We start from the raw sequence: 17,048 nt of genomic DNA on the forward strand, positions 1-17,048 counted from the left end.
TCATAGTTTATACACTTTTATTTATGCTCCAAGATACATGGGAATAAAAAAGATGCTTAAAAGCAGAGAAAGGCAAAACTTGAAAGCACCATTCAAATGAGAATCTATAAAAACCAAAAATCCCTATAGACATTTGTTTGAAATCTGGGAGACATGATTAACATACAAAATAGAAGGATTTTCCACTAAACTTTTGTATTCTACCTCTGAAAGACTACGTTGGAGCTACTACAAAGAAGTGTAAGAACTGTTCTTCCCTGTGGTTTAATTTGTATGTCTTCTGAAGTAGATTATGAAACTGCTCAGGAATCTCCTGCACTGCTCTCTCCTTTCTGCAGCAGCAAACTTAGAGAGAAATTAATAATCTTGGGGTGACTGCTGCTCATGTGAAGTGAAAATAGCTTATGGCTATTGCCTCAGCCTTCATTTTTTAAATACCAATTATAGCAAAAATTATCTCCTGATCAAAGCAAAGCAAAATCAAGAAACGTGGGTACCAGCTGGCAGTTTTTTCAGGCGGTGCCAATGAAAACCATGCTGTTAAGGGATCTTGTACTTCTGGAGGCTTTGCATTTTCAGTTGGCTCTTACTCCATCTTTTTCCAATATATTCTTCCTATTGCATCTCCACCCTTTTTCTGTGCTTTCCAAAATGTCTCTCCTCCCCTTTCATTACTTGACACCTGCCCCAGACTCTTCCCCATTCTACCTACAGTCTGTCTCACTCTGTAGATGACACATCCACAACATCAATAAAACCCCACCACCTATCAGGTGGACTGGGACATTAAACACATTAGTGATTTAAAGACTTAGAACCCCAGGGTACTTCTGTGGCCTGCAACAAAAAAAATTTATGAAGCAGAGGAAGAGCAGTCTGATAGAATTCTGCTGTGCCTGGACCAAATGGCCTAGTTTTTTATCCTAACACTGTAATTCAAAATTTCTCTGTTATTGAAAGAACATGTTGATTTTTAAAAAAGCTGGGGTATAAACACGTGTTAAGGCTGCAGGCAGATGACTAGACCCTGGCCTGAGGTTAAACTAACAGAAGAGGGTGTGAGAAAATACTGCACATGATATGAGAAATTGCTGGATGTGACAGATGAGAGTGTGAGATTCCACAGATGGGTAAAGGGAGTGATGTGAGAAATGGATGGACTTCAAAGACACTAGGAGGGGGCTGAGAGCTGTGAAGTGCAGCCCCACTACATTCCGGAGGTGCTACCTTGTGGAAATGTTCTACAAAGTTTAGAATGTGCTCCCAAAAATCCACTGCAATTATTCAAGGAATAATTTATTTAAATTATGAGTCCTAGTAAAACAAAGCCCTCCACACACCTTAAATCCCAATCCTCCAACCTGAGCTAACATCCCCACTGGTTTGCCAACTTGAACAGTGATGTCTCCTCCTGGAGCATGGCAACTTGTGAGGCACAGCATTGTCACCAACAAGGGACACAGAGCAGCAGTTCTGTCCCTCCAGGCACTGCCTTGGCTGTGTTTCCATGTCCAGTATTCACTGAGACACAGTGCAGTGGCTCTGGGGCAGACAGTGGCCATGGTTCATGGGAGCAGTAAGCAGGATCTTCCCCCTGACCAAGTTTTGCCCAATGAGATCTAATGTAATAGTTTGGGGAAATTTATAAAGGGAAAGCTTGAGAACTACAGGTTTGGAAAGAAATCCCATGTCTAGAGGATACTCTTAACAAGTCAACTGCTCATCCAAATGAAGGCAAGAGGCAGATTCCTGGCAGCTGTAGTTAAAAGAACCAGCAGCAGCAGCTGACTTCTATCATTAGTGAAAGCCAACATCTGCATGACTCATGTTGTTCAGAATTCAGCACAAGAGTGACCAAGTCAGATCCTAAATATTAACATGATGTTTGAAATTACTGAAAAAGTAATATTTTTCAAGAATCAGCTGTTAACTATCAGTTATGCAAGTAATCTAAATGAACTTGCAGACTGACAATTTTTTTCCACCAATGCTCCTAGAAAAGGAGAATAGTCTGAATCAGGATGCTGGAATTTGATGAGCATTTCAACAGTACTGTAAGTTGTATTCCTTGGATAGCGTTAGCAAGGGAGCTTAGAGTAAAACAAGTGATTCCAGTGGTTTTGTGGGGGTGGGAGCACAGCCAGTGCTGGTGTACAAAAGTCCCCAGGCAGAAGTGCAAAGTCCTCTGTCAGCACCCACAATGGGCTCCTCTTGCTGCAAGAACTAGGTGGATACCACCAGTACTAAGAACTCTACTGAGTCAGAAAAGCACCTCTTTTCCTTCTATCTGGTGTTTCAACATTTTTCTGAAGAAAAAGCTACAGAGAACCTTGAAAAGGAAGAAAGGGACAGTGAACTGATGAGCACTTCACTCGTGGAACATGGTTGTGGAACCAGCGGTGTCTATTCAGGACCCAGAGATCTTTTTCCTCTAACCTTTGGGCAATGTAAATGGAAGACACATGGAAATCCCTCTTCCGTTCTGCTTCAGACACAGAGGCTCTCAAGGATGCTCTGAAGAGACTTCTCTTTCTCTTGTAATCAACAGAAAAGCCCCATGGAAGGATTTCTGTCAAGATACTTCATCAGAGACTGACCACATGAAAAGCACACAGAGCAGCAGACTGGGAGTACTGTCTCCTAATTGAAGCCAATACCTGGAAGTGACCTGATTGAAAGATACCAGGTGAGGAAACAGAAAACCTCTTTGTAAGCCAAGGATAACGCTGTGCTGGGCAGCACAGCAGCAGCTGCCTCCAGTGTACTCTGCTGTGTGTGGGAATACACAATACTCACCCTGTCATGTAGTGTCCAACCAACATATTTTAAATAACTATCATTCAGGAAGGCATCACTGTACATTTTCATCCAGACACCAATTTCTTCAATACAGACAGCTCTAATTTCAGCAATAGCATCACTAATACAGAAAAAGAAAAGAACAAGGATTAGCCACATTACAGACAAATATCCTTCTTATTCCCATTGCCATAGCTATAATATTTTGCTTTTACTGGTCATGAACCTCACTAAGTGAGGCCTGTCACTGTTCTTACTGCCATCTCACTGATGTTCCTGTACATCCTTGAACTCACTGATCTAGTAATTTCAGTGTTTATAGATGCTCCTACATTTCCTCTATGTAAAGAAATTCTCACCCTAGTTTGCTTCTTAGTCTATCACTCCATCTTTAACCTCTCTTTTTTCAAAGAGAATTATGAACCCAAGCTACAAACCTCCTCTGGGCAATCATTTCTGAAACAGCATCACTGACATTTGCTTTGCAGCCCAGCTGTCTCCAGCTTGAGGTGCAGAACCATTGCAAGGTGGAAGAAGCTATTTGGTTTAGCCAAAGGCACCTGCCAGAGGAGCACAATGGAATTTGCTACACAAAGAGATCTCATTTCATATCCCCCATGAACACCCCTACAACAAAATCCATGAGAGATTTGCACTTCAGCATTGGTTTCTTCCCATTTTCCTGCTTTTATCCTACATTCTGACTGTGGCAAGTCAGCAAAGACATATCTCAGGCAGACTTATCAACTGCTTAGTGAGGAGGGGTGGCAGGAAACTGGAGAGGTCACCTAAGGAGACCAGGATGGAAATGCTTTCCATCTGATTGGCACTTTCCTGCCTGCCTGACATGGAGCATGGCATCTTTACTAATAATGAAACAACGAGAAAAGGGATGGGGGCCATCTGTCCCTTCAGTAATTCCATCTCTGGGACATCTGTTACCATGAGAAATCACTTGTGCCACTCCAGCTGGCACTGCCTCACAGTTCCAAATTTCAGCTGTAATACAAGAAGAACACAAAGAGTAACTGCACAGAAGAAGGGAATGTCTGGTGCTTTGCAAACACTGGAACTTGCTTGTAATTGAGACCCTTGTTTTGTATTTTTATGAAAAAAAAAATCTTTTTGGAAAAGTAATAAACATCAATTTAATTCTAAACCAGACCAACAGAGCCCCAAAATGAAATTTAATTTATGGGAAGGAAATAAAATTTCCAAGCTTCAAGCAAGAGAATATTTGCAAAAATGAAAAATTGCACTGTTCTGAAAGTAATCAATTTTACAAAATACAAATAAAATGCACTCACTTTTCTGCTCAAGACACTGCCCTAACCCAGAGCAGCAAGCCCCTGGTGACTCCATACGTGCTCAAGACACTGCACAGGTTCATAGCCCTAACCCAGAGCAGCAAGCCCCTGGTGACTCCATACTGTAAGTATGTACTTTCCTCCTGCACGCTGTCCCAGCTGATCCAGTGCCCTTGTCCTGCCCCTGACTTTGCAGACCCTGAGCTGGAACCCCAGGTCCCACAGGGACCATGAACCAAGCCCAGCATCACACGTGGCCAGGGGAACTTCTCCAGGCAGGTCTCAGTGTTTGAATTGAACTTGCAGGGAGGAAACTGTACTGCTGTAACAGCAGGAAAGTATAAACAGCATGTAATGCATTTAATGCAATAACATGAGGGGGACACCTGTGTGAAATGCCACCAAACCACTGCCATTGTCTCTCTCTGCTTTTGAGAAACATTAATTTTAACAACTTCCCAACAGCATCAGTAAACCTGGTCTGTCCAGCCTCCTGAAGCCTCTGTTCCCTCAGAACCAAGGTAAGGGGCAATCCACAATGGAGACAAGGTGCATTAGGAGCAGGGCAGGGCATCAAACAAGTTCCTCCTACCAGGGATTTCTCAAACAGGTTTAAGTAGTGTAAGGACCAACGTGCTAAATATCACACTCAAGGGTTAAAAACTGTGTTCCTTATGGGAAAGGCAGCCATAATGAAGACAAGTTTTAGTTTAAACTATGACTATAGTCACACACTCACAAACATATGTGTGTGTGTGTTTAATTAGGTTAGCAATTCTCTTACATGGATTTACTTGTAAACTATTTTAAAAGCAAAATATAGGTGGACAAATGCAAGACTTACAGAAAAACTAAAAGACTAGTAAACATAAATCAAGAAAAAACGGGGAGCCACATCTCCAGCAACACAAAGTAGTGAGGAAAACATTCTTACTAGGGGATGACAGCCTGAGTCCTCACATCCAAGTAAGTTATTTCACCACCTTATAAATTTACTAACTGTAGAGGATTTGGAAGGATTTAATGGCAATCCCAAAAAGAACCTAAATGTCAACAACTATTTAATCATGCATCACCGCCAGCCAAAAAGCAGGAAAAATCATGTTTTCTCTAAGAGTGCATTCAAGCTTCCCTAGGCAAAGTGAAAAACTGCTTCTTGATTCAAAAGTCTTCTCAGGGATCCCTCAGCACTACAGACACTCACTCCAAGCTGCTACTTTAAAAAAAAAAAAAAAAAAAAAAAGAAAGCTATTCAGCTTAATAGAAGATATAATACAATAACAATTTAACATCTCCAGTATAATTGAAAATGAGACAGAATCAAGGATGTGAGACCAGCAAACAGACTCAAGCTGCCAGAGAAGCAGGGAACTTGTGAGATGCCACTTCCCACTCCACATCACCTTCCAGGCAACTATCACTGATCAGAATCACTTGTGTTCCTGAAGGAATCATTAACACAGACTCCATGCCCATACAATGCTGTATCAAACTTAATACAGCCAAAAAAATCTTTGAACCTTTGCTTTTAATGTGGTAATGGCTTGTCATTAAACAATAATTCTTTTCTTCTAATATTTAGTTAATATACAGTTAAATACATTTTAGCTTCTGGTCACTATGATTTGTTTAGCTTTTTGAAAATACACATTATTTCTAGATGACACAAGAACATATAAATACTAATTATACCTGCACTGGAAGTGTTTTTGGAATAATGAATGCATTATTTATTATCATAAATTAGTGATGTAAGCTTGTATTACTCGCCAAATGCTTCTAGAAAGAAACAGAATCTGGTCCAGCACAGAGATGAAAACTAATGTGCCATCTACAGATCTTATACATGAAATATATTTAACCCTTGTTTCAGCACAAAATGCAAAGAAAGGTCTACAAGATGAAAATACTCGCAGCACAATTCACAGCCTAAGTTCCTACTCTGGGTAAAGAGATCCTCCATGATGCAACTTCTTTCCTGAAAGGATTTGACAAAAGGGGTTCAGGTAAGAAATTCTGCATTTCCTTTTGAAATTTTGGCTTGACAAGGCAGGCCCATAAACCTTAGGACAAACCACAACAGTGTCAGGAAACAGATTTTACTAGTGCCATTCCAAGTGCCACTTCAGTGTACCTTTCATGCCAAAGTACACACAAGAATTGTGATTAAGGCCAGCATATTCAGGACTGGAGCCACAGAGTCTCTGATGGATATTTGGGAAATATCAGGTGCAGAGCAGTGTGCTCCTCAGGGTTGCTGGAGTGGTTGTCAGCTTTGACCAAATCTGCTGTTCACACTACCTAGCATTAAACCTAGAAAACTATTTAGCTATTTCTGCAAATTTATTTTTTTTTAAATCTTGATGAGAAAAGCAAGAACTGAAATCTTCCAGTAAATTGGAAGCCAATCTACAGAAAGATGTAATCTCCCTGCAACACTTGTCAAAAGACACATTCTGAATGAAACAGTTTTGGGAGTTTTACTTAGGTCAAGGACTTGTTATTTAAGCTACAAAGGTCACTAAGCATGAATCACTGTGGCTGAGTCTGAATCATACTGAAGGATGGGACTTACTCTCTGAGAATAATTAAAATAATATTCTTTCGAAATCATCACCACTTGTGCATGGTCTAAGGCCTGTAAAATCATGTGAAGTTTATAAATAATTTGAACTATTTGAGAGAAGGAAGGTTCAAGAAATTAAGAAGTTATGAAAGCAGATAATAGTTCACAATCCTTTACATTTTATCCCCCCTGGGCTTTGTTGTCAGCTGGTTTTCACACAGACATTTTCCCTCTATTTTCTCATCCAGCTGTGAGTGCAGGAGTGTCACTCTGTGCTCTCTGTTGTGAACCATTACTCGTGGTTTGCTGTATGTTGTTAAGAGACTCTTTGGGGTTCCCCAAAAGGTCAAGGACAGCTCAAGCTCACACAGGTGGCTCTGGGGGCAGAGTGGCAACAGATTCCTCCTGACCCCTCTGAACAGTGGCACAAGTGGTGCCACCACCTGTCTGATTTCAGCCCATTCCCCACAGGTCTAACAGGGTCACCATGGGCACCTTTTTCAAGGGCTTGGATGGAGTTTATTGATTTGGCCTCTCCTTTTTTACAGCAACATCGGCAAAATCAGATCTTTACTAGTGGTGGAAGGAGGCAGGAAAATAAACTTTTTTACAAAAGGAAGACTTCAAAAGAAAAAGCAAAAGCACCCGAATGCAGACCACCAAAAGGCTGAGTCTTTTCCCAATCCCACACAAGAACATGAACTACTAAGAGGATATTTTAAAGCAATGTTTTGTTTCATATAATACACTAAGTTCTGAAGGGATAAAAATGGAAACACTCTTAGAATTTAATTTCTTCAGCTTTTTTACATATGCCATGAAAGCTGCTCTCCTTACAAAATGGTGTGAGTGCCACACTAATCTAGGACATCATGTACCTGCTGGCTCTGCATACCCATCCCTCCTGCTGCCAAGCAGCTCAAGGCTTCCTGGCCATAAACCATGAACTTTCTTTCCATGCTCAGGTACTGAGGAGACACTCTCCAACCCCACTGTAGTGCTCACACTCATCTGTTAGCCCGAGCACCTTCCCAGTTTCCTGGGTACTTTTCTCCAAATTACAATCATCCATCCCTCTGGCCAATGGTTTTGGCCTATGGTTTCCTCTTCACCTTCTAACTCTCTTCTCATACTCCCTTTTTTCCTGCTGCTTTCCTAAAAGATTCCATCAATTACAAACTTTTAAAGCAGAGCTGAAATCTGAAAGGCTAATTGCATAGTTTGGTACCCTGGAATTTTATCTTTTCATTTCAGCAAGTCAATTAACATTTAAAGAGCTGGTTGCACCAAGGTGATGCAGATGCTCTGAGACATCTTGTGACGCACAACAACCCTAAATCTATTTTAAAAGACTACCACTCTCTGGTAAACCATATTCCAAATTTGCTGTTTATACCCAAGACATACAAAAAGAAATGCAGGCTGGAGGACAACTGCTAGCCTATGACATGTAGTAATTATTTGATTATTCTTAAGATATATAATTTTTGTGCTCCCAGCATGGACAACTTTTCTTTTCAAAATGCAAAGATTCAAAGCCCATGTCTCCCACAACCTTTTAAAGCTGTCTACTGAATTAAAGTTGTGTGGATGGCTGTACTGAGTAATTAATAGAGGTTACAATTTGTATATTCTTCCATAACTTCAAATGTTTTTGACAGTGATCCTGCAGCATCTACAATATTACATCAGAAGAAAATCAACCCAGAAGCTGCCCTTGACTTTCCTTATGATCACACTGTTAGCAGAGCCTACTGGAACATGCATTTTCTTACCGGTATCTATGAACAAATATACCCTTAAAAATAGAGTTCATCATATTTTCGATTTCATCTTGGTTTTCTTGTAGCTGTGAAAAACAAAACACAAAATAAATAAAAGATCATTGTTTATTATAATTTGGTATTCTACAACTCCCTACTGGGAAACTTCAGAAGACCTTGGAAGAGCGCTTGAGTAAATTCACAACTTCTGCTTTTCCAGCACATGCCTATATTGTGTGCATATACATACAACTATTTACCTTATATATGCAATATCTTAATGAAAGAAAATTAATATTCACTACAAAAATCAATTTAGTCTCTCTAATTAGTTCTTTGAAGTGATCATAAACTTTTGCTAGTGAAAATGAGAGAAGTAGAGACAATGTGTGCAGTAATTTCAGCAGTGCTGTGTTCACAGGGAAACAGAGCTGAATGAATGACAGCTGCAGAAACAAAGCTAGTGACAGATTAGTTTGAAAAAATTAATGTTCTATTTAAGGAAAGGAGTTGAAGACATTCTCAAACTTTAGTAAAAGACTGTCAGTTGAACTTCAGCACCCACAATAACTGGGTTTCAGAAGCAGGAAGATTTCCAGGACCAGAGCACCTGTGACATCCAGGCCTTAGCTTGCAAGAAACCAAACCCAATTCCAAATGAAAAGGTGTTATGAGCATGCTTTTATAAATATGAGCATTTTCTTAAAAATCTTTTCACCTCCTGGGTAATATGAGCACATTCTGCAAGTATTATGGGAAGCTTACCTTGTGTCAATTAATATGTTAATACAACTTAGAATTAATTACAGTATTCTCATATTGTCAGACCTTGTACTAAACTAAGTATAACTTAATTACATCTAAATGCAGCTTTGTTAATAAGATGACACCAATTTTATCCAATCAGTTTTTGGAGCAGCCATCGTTCTTCCATCAAGGTGTTCATTGCAGTCCAAGCACAGCGCCACAATGTGGGAATGTAAATTTGCCCACACTCTCACAGTAGGAAAACCACAACAGAGCCTTGCTGGTGGAGTGCACATATGCATAAAATAATTAAACCTGTATAATTATGGATGTATATGTTTAACAGATAAAAGGTTTTAAAGCCAGAGGCAAAATTGTGATCAGCTAGTTTGACCTCCTGCATGCCATGAGCTCTAAAACACTTTCACCTAAGGGCTTCCATTTTTCAGCCAAATATTTCTACTGCATCTTCCAGGTATGAGCTGAAGTAGCTTCAGAACTCCGGGAGTGAAGCTGAAGTGTAAGGAGGTGCTGTCTTAATTTTGCACATGGAGAAACCAAGGCATTGAGGACTCTTGATTAAATTACCAAAAGGCTGCCAAAGAAACTAATTTCACAGTAAAAAGGATTATATACCAAGGGAAGAGCTGGGTCCACATCAGCTCTGCACACATGAACCAAGCATATTTAGACATGGCCTCTGGGAAAAGTACTATTTGCAGCATCAGCTCAACCCAAATATGCACAGACTAAATTCTTGTTTGAGAATTCATAACCCAAGGGGGACTGTGAGTTCCTAATCACTCCTCAACTGGATGACTCCACAGGCCACAGGCAGGGAAACATCCACAGCAACATGGGGGTAGAGACAGCCTAGTGCAGCAAAATGAGGATGGGAATGAACCAAGAAGCCTCAGGAGGCTTCCTGAAAGGCTACCAGAGCTCACAGAGAACTCAGGGAATGATTTCTTGGTATAAAACCACATCATAGAAGACAGGTAGAAGAGATGGACTTGTTGAGCCATGAGAAAGTTGGGATTCTGAAAAAAGTGTACTTTGACATCTCTCTGAGTGCAAAGTGAAGCAGCACAGTACAGGCCTGAGCAGCACAGATGAAGATATAGCACAAATGGCTTCCTCCCTCTTCTTCTGCACAGAATTTACAGTTCACTATAAACATGGTAAATTACCATCTGGTACAGCTATCCAGGTGCTGGGGCACAGCTGGTCTGGAAGCAGAATCAGAGATTCAGTAGGTCCATGTGAGATTGCTTTTACCTCTGTGTACTAACATTTAAAGGATATAATTCTCAAATATATTTTAGATTCAAGTAATGAATTCTCTGCAACTCTAACTGCTTTCTACACTTTCAAGTTTTTTAAATCATACACTTGAATCTGAGTGCTTAACTTCAAGTATCTTGAGAGAGCGTCTGTGTCTTGGAATTCCTGCTCTTACCAAAGCAAAAATGATTTAACACTCCCCCTCTTAAACAGAGGTAAAAAATGAGGGAAACATTCTCTTGTTGACTCTGCAAGTAGGTTTGGAAGATCAAAAAGATATGTATGACAAGCACAAAATTTGAATTACTATGGACAGATACTAAAAAGACAACTTTCTCCGCTTTGTGGCATACATATTGCAACATAAATCCTCCACTTGAGCTGAAAATCTCATTGATAAGACAGATCTCCATACATGGCTCTCCCACCAGGCCCGGAGATGATGGCATGAGACACTTCAGGAAGTGCTCCATCTCCTCTGCTTCAGACTAACCTGCCACACTCAGTTGGTGAACTGTCCCTCTATCAGCTCATGAAGACCAACACATGCACATGTATGTGCTCAGGAGGGGTTGTTAGGATGGCACTTCATCAAAGAATCAAGTGAGGAAGTGCCAGCACAGAATGCCACTGTCAATTCAATGTATTTAAACAGTGGGAATATAGAGTATTATGTCAGGAATCCTTCCATGGAGCATTAAGCCATTTAATCCTAACAGATCTCTTCTGCCCAGGTGCCCCTGGAGTGCTTAACCCCATGGACATACTCGATCCGGCAATTCCCAGGCAATGCATTGCTGTCATGAGCAATGAGATGAGAGCCCCTGAACACAGAGCCAAAGGACTAAGAAAGGCTCCTTCTCCTGCCAAGGCTCTCCAGCCCTGTGCAGCCTGGGCATCCTTGCTACAGCTCCCCAGAGAGAGGATGCACTGCAGCTCTGCAAGGGCAGCTGGGGGAACGGGCACAGAGGAGTCCCAGCCACAGAGCCACCAGTGTGGCACTCACATTCTCTGGAAGAATCCCTTCACCCAGGATTTTTCTTATGGGAAGCTGAGAAGCCTCCAAGAAAAAGAAAAACAATTTTATCTCATTTGCTTCTCCTGTTTTGCTGCTTTGGAATGTGGTTGGTGATTGTTTATCCAACAGGTGATGGTTTCATTGGTTTCTGCTGTGAGTTGTTTTGACTCAGTGGCCAACTGGGGCCAAGCTGTGTTGGGCTCTGGAGAGGGAGTCACGAATTGTCATTGTTATCTTTTTAGCCTTCTGTAAGTATCCTTTCTATATTCTTAAGTATAGTATAGTATTCTTTAATATAATATGGCATCATAAAATAATAAATTAGCCTTCTGAGAACATGGAGTCAGATTCATCATTCCTTCCTTTGTCTGGGGGCCCAGCAAATACAATACACCAGCCCAAGGTAATCAGTGCAATTAGTGCCTTTGTTCTCTGCAAATTCAAAGCAACAATCAACAAATGTGGAATACAAACTTTCTTCCAGCTATTTTGCTTTTCAAAATTATTTAGAACTCACATGCAATTTAATATTTAATTTAAAATGTTTCTCTTGCAGTTTAGGCAGGAGAGATTGTTCTTGCATTGTACCTTAATGCACGCTTTTCAAGAATTATGAAAACTAAATAAAGTTGTGCTACATAGGGGTAAAATAAAAATATGTAATTGTAATTATCCCCAGACAAACACTACAAAGTCAAGCAATTCTGAGTTAAAGTTACACCTAAAGGAATTCAAGGTGCACACAAGCAAAGCATCCAGACAGTCTTAACTGCCACAGAGTAAAACAGTGGTGGAGAAAATTCAAAACTAATATACTAAAAATCATAAATTTAAATCTAATACAAACTTTGATTTTTCAATTTCTCTTATGAGTTTTACTGGGCATCTTTACACAATATGTTTGTGTGGATGTATGTGTATTAATTTTCTACTTATCATCTTTAAATTTAAGTACACCTCTAAAACTGCAATATCCTGTGATATAATACTTTTATTTAGGAATGATTACAGCAACCTTCTAATGGTTTTTCTCACCTAATGCCAGGCTGGTACTTACTAAAGGCGACTTTAATGTCTCCCTAGCTCCTTCTCCCTGAGAACAGCTGCTATAGCCTCAACTCCACAGTGTTTCCTGAAAGCAGCTAAAAAAGAAGTAGTAATGAGACACTGTGGAATAACTGCAATGATCAAGGGGAAAACTGGGCAGTGCAGGGAGGGAACGTGTGATCCTCTTGTCAGAATCTTTCTGCATCACCAGAGCAGTGACTGCTTACAGTTTGAGACTCTTCCTGCCTGGTCATTCATAGAAGCTTGAGAACAGAATTCTCCTCTGCATGCAGAACAGCACCACAAACTCAACTGAATGTGGCAGCACAGGATTTAAGTAGTCTGCTTGAGATCACACGAACACCACTGCAAAACTAAGCTCTTTCTCACTGTGGTACTCGAGTCACAAACCACCCTGGGCTTTCTGTTGGAGGGAATGCACATGAACCAGGAAAAAAAAAATTGTCTTTTCACTTGCCTCTTTTCTTTTCTGAAGCAGCAGCTCCAATCTTTCATTAGCTCTTTTGCCAATCATTTTGTTTCTCTCAGCTTCATACTGCCTCTGTGTATTGTCCTGATGAATGCTCAGGTTTAAGGCAACATTCACAAGAGCAGTCATAAGCTTCATAGCTGCAAAGGCACAAGACAGATTATGACTCTTTACCTGTAGTCAGAGCTCAGAAAATATTTCCTCAGCAGATCTATACTCACAGCAAAAAGCCTCTCAACCCTGGCACAGCCATCTGGATAGGCACTTCCACTCAGGCAACACCCAGGTCATTGGCCCATGGTCAGAAAGCAGAGTCCCCACATTGAGCTGCAGGCAGTGCTCCTTGCTGTCTTCTCCAGACAAACTCTGAGTGCACCAGGGAGCCAACACCTGAGCCTGCAGCTTCAGGGCACCAAGAAGGCAGCAGCTGGGGAGTTACAGCCATTTCTGCAGAGAAGAGTGCTAGCAGAGATGGCTCCATACTAAGGGTGGCCTTAACCAATGGCTGCTGAGGATGGCTCAGTTCACAAGGGACCACAGCACAGCTTCTCCGAATGCAGGTCTGACACTGCTCTAAAGTCAGCTGTACAGCCATATAGAAATGCAATTTTTATTTTCACACATGCTGGATATGATATTGTTCATGTCTGCTTTTCGGTGCTAAAATTTATTTTTACAGAAAACATTAATAAGGGTCTTTCCCAGGTTCTGTATGGTTACATAGTACAACACATTTTACAATATTGAAAAAAAAGCAAAATAATGCAACAAACTATCACATCCTCTCTGCATGCTCCTCTAAATATGCAGCATTGCTTCAAGGTAGAAAAGCAACCACACAAATGGAGAAGTGAGGCTACATGGATGGATTTGCACTGTTATAGCTCAAAACTGGTAACCTACAGGTACTTCTTCCTACAGCGAATCATCTCTCATTCCAACTGACTAGCACAGAGGAAAACTGAAAACAAGGACCTACAAACATTCCTTCAGAAATTCCAGTCTACAGGTAGATTTTCAAAAACTTTATCAAGACTGAGCTCAATGGCATCATGCTGACCTCTGCTCTTTGGGACTGCAACACAATTAAATGTGCTAAAAACAGCTTGAAGGAAATTTGTAGACTCAAAGCAAAGTCTCAAGCTTTCTTAAAACAAGGAAGTAAGTAAATAAATAGCATGTACTGTCACTGGTAAGTCCTGAGATCTTCAGCAGCTCCCATCTGTGATGCAATATTAGATAAATGTGTCATTAATGCAAGAAGTCAGCAGTGGCTGAAATAACTGCAGTCAGTTGTGATGAACCTCAGCTTTAGCACAGCTTATTCTTGCTGCAAGCTTCTAGCTACAGAATCCATTCCAAACAGTGGAAACTCTTTATTCTATGGAGCATAGGTCTTGGGAAATAACTGTTATTCTGCTTCTGTTTCCTGTCTTTTAATCAAGCTCCTCATACTTTCCAAACATCCACCCCATGCAGGGATGGACCAATCAATCCCAGGGACCAGAGTGCAAACCTCACTCCATAAACTCTTCCCTATGAACCAACCAGCCACAGTCTGAGCAAACAGCAAATCAAAACCACCCAGAACTGCAGACAACGTCAGATGGAAGGGAATAACAGGCATGGATTTCCAGCAGGTTATCTAGGCTCAAACAGTGCTCACCTTGGAATACTGAATTTGAAGAGGAAACTCCAAACCTGCATAATTCACGGTTTTACCATCCCATTGCTAAGTATGGTGAAGAACACAAGGGAATGTGCTTCCAAAGGAGTTCAGTCACTGTGAGTTGAAGGGTTTGGGCTTCAGTTTTAAACTCAAAATCCACTCATATCTGGAGATTTTTTCAATATCATTGGAAATCTGCCTCTTTCTTTGATTCATAACAAATGATGAAATTTTAAATAAATTCTGTTTGTATTTGTTTAACACTGAGTATTGGTACACTTGAAACTGAAAAAATGTGTATGAGGCTGATTGTGGAAAGACTAAATAGTAATAAATACTGGCCCTAAAAACATTCAGATTATGACAAATGTCTGCTGTAAGAGTTTCAAATATCTGGTATGATCTGTGAACCTTATAATAAGATGGATTTCTTATCACTTGACATGACCAGCTGTAGACACCTACACCCAAGCCAGTGACTCCAGCAGTGCTTTGTAATTGAGAAAAATAGTTCCTTGTGGAGAGCAATTCATTCCTCTTAGAGGAGACATCTCATATAGGTGTGATGAAATACACAAGGAAAGCCCATTTCTAACTAATAATACAGCCAAGGCTTTCCTTAGGTGAGGCAGCTGCACTTGAAGGTGGTGTGGCTGCAGGCAGAAGACAGGGAGCCCTACAACCATGGCCCAGTAATCCCAAACCTCATGCTTCCCCAAATTTAAGGCACAGATTATCTTTTCTGGTGAATGGAAACTCTTTGATAATACAACTGCCTGATACCTCTTTAGAATAAATTTATACTCTAAAATATATAATTACTCCAGCATTCTGTACAAGTGAACAATTAATAACAAATTACAAGACATAAGCATGGCCTGATTACCAAGATGCACTGGAGGCCCTGGGGATGACAGGAATCTCTATGTGCCTCAGCACTTTCCAAATAAAAAAGGCGGATTTTAAGTATAGTTGCACCATATGTGGTACTTGGATTTGATGAAGCTTCCCACAGTTTTAACGTTGGTCAGGGTCCACCTCAATCCCAATTACAAGTACTGGCAGTGGATAAGCAGCAGAGGCAGTGTGACAGAGCCCCCCGGGCAGCTCACTCACCAGCCAGCGTGCTGGTGTGCCGGAAGGCGCGGACCTGCGAGTCGGAGAGGCCGGTGAGCAGCGAGATCACCGTGTCCATCATGTACTCGTCGTAGATGATGCTGTACTGGCACTGCCGGATCAGCACCCCGATGAACTCGCAGAAGTTGGAGCGGAACTTCTTCCACTGAGGCCCAGGCATGGTCAGGGGATAATCACCACTGTCCTGCAGAACAAGAAAAGAAAAAGGTCAAGTATTAAAGGTGTCCCTATTTAATTTATTTTGATGTTGGTGTACCCATTGTGGTCTGTGCTTCTAAAATAAACATCATCTTCTTCCTTCAAGCCAAGGGAAAATAACAAATATAAATAACACATTGTTCTTCAATAAAGAGGGAGGCTTATTGGCATGAAACCACTTTTGCAAAGACATCTTTGTAACTTTTCTACTTGCAGTATTGGCTCCGTATAGTCCAAAATAAGTATCAAGACTCAATTCTCTTCCTTGTATCCTTGTTTAGGAAGTGGGAGGAAAGGATGAGACAGGAATATTTCAAAATGTTTAAGGTCAAAACCTGAAAAAAGGGTTGTGTGATCGACAGTTTGTGTCATTCTCCATCCCCACTTCAACTCCAGGTCAATATTCGAATCAGCTGGCTGCCCTTCTCCCCAGACTTTGCTTTGCTCAAGCTTACGGTTGAGTATGGTTTATTCAAGCTTACAGTTTCCTCATCAGAAAGCAAGCACCACCCTGTTTTATCTTGTAAATGGAGCCTTTTTCTAGTGGTAAAACTTGCCTTCTGATAGCAGTAAAGGAAGTTTTACCATAGATTCATACACTTGATCTTCAGAAAATGATTACAAGATTGGACTAGGCATGTTCATTTAATGCCTCTCCAGGTCTGCTCTTACTACCTTCACCTTATATACTGCATTACAGGGAGACTGTCACCTGACAATCAGAAAATGCTTTTTCCCTCTCAGTGAAAAAGCCTGAGTATAAATCTCCCTGACCACCTGATTTGCAAGCCAATTCCAGAGTATCCAAAACATCAAGGCAGTAATGCTCCACCATGAATCTCTCAGCCAACATAAGAAGTCAGTAGTACCAAAGTTACATCCATTTGTACACATTTATTCTGCGGTTTTGTGAGGAACAAACACTTTCCTCCTCAGGACTTATCACCCAGACTGAAACATGCAAAGGCAGCAATGTCAGCACAGAGGAGCTGCAAGCAAACAACCTTGAACCTGAACTTCATA

At 40.9% G+C, this 17,048-nt stretch overlaps 1 protein-coding gene across 3 annotated transcripts in view; it reads right to left on the reverse strand.

Moving 5' to 3' along the window:
• The window catches only part of STAG1 (stromal antigen 1), a 158,447-nt gene that overhangs the window by 49,447 nt on the left and 91,952 nt on the right, over positions 1-17,048 (reverse strand). For all 3 annotated transcript variants that reach the window (XM_041416390.1, XM_041416392.1, XM_041416393.1), the window contains 4 exons: positions 15,807-16,011; positions 13,010-13,161; positions 8,448-8,521; positions 2,797-2,920 (listed from right to left, as the gene is read on the reverse strand). In XM_041416390.1, coding sequence (XP_041272324.1) covers positions 2,797-2,920; positions 8,448-8,521; positions 13,010-13,161; positions 15,807-16,011 — 555 coding nt within the window. The remainder of the gene's footprint in view (positions 1-2,796; positions 2,921-8,447; positions 8,522-13,009; positions 13,162-15,806; positions 16,012-17,048) is intronic.

Source organism: Onychostruthus taczanowskii, unplaced genomic scaffold (genome assembly GCF_017590055.1).
Source record: "Onychostruthus taczanowskii isolate IOZ18803 unplaced genomic scaffold, ASM1759005v1 scaffold51, whole genome shotgun sequence".
Taxonomy (NCBI): domain Eukaryota; kingdom Metazoa; phylum Chordata; class Aves; order Passeriformes; family Passeridae; genus Onychostruthus; species Onychostruthus taczanowskii.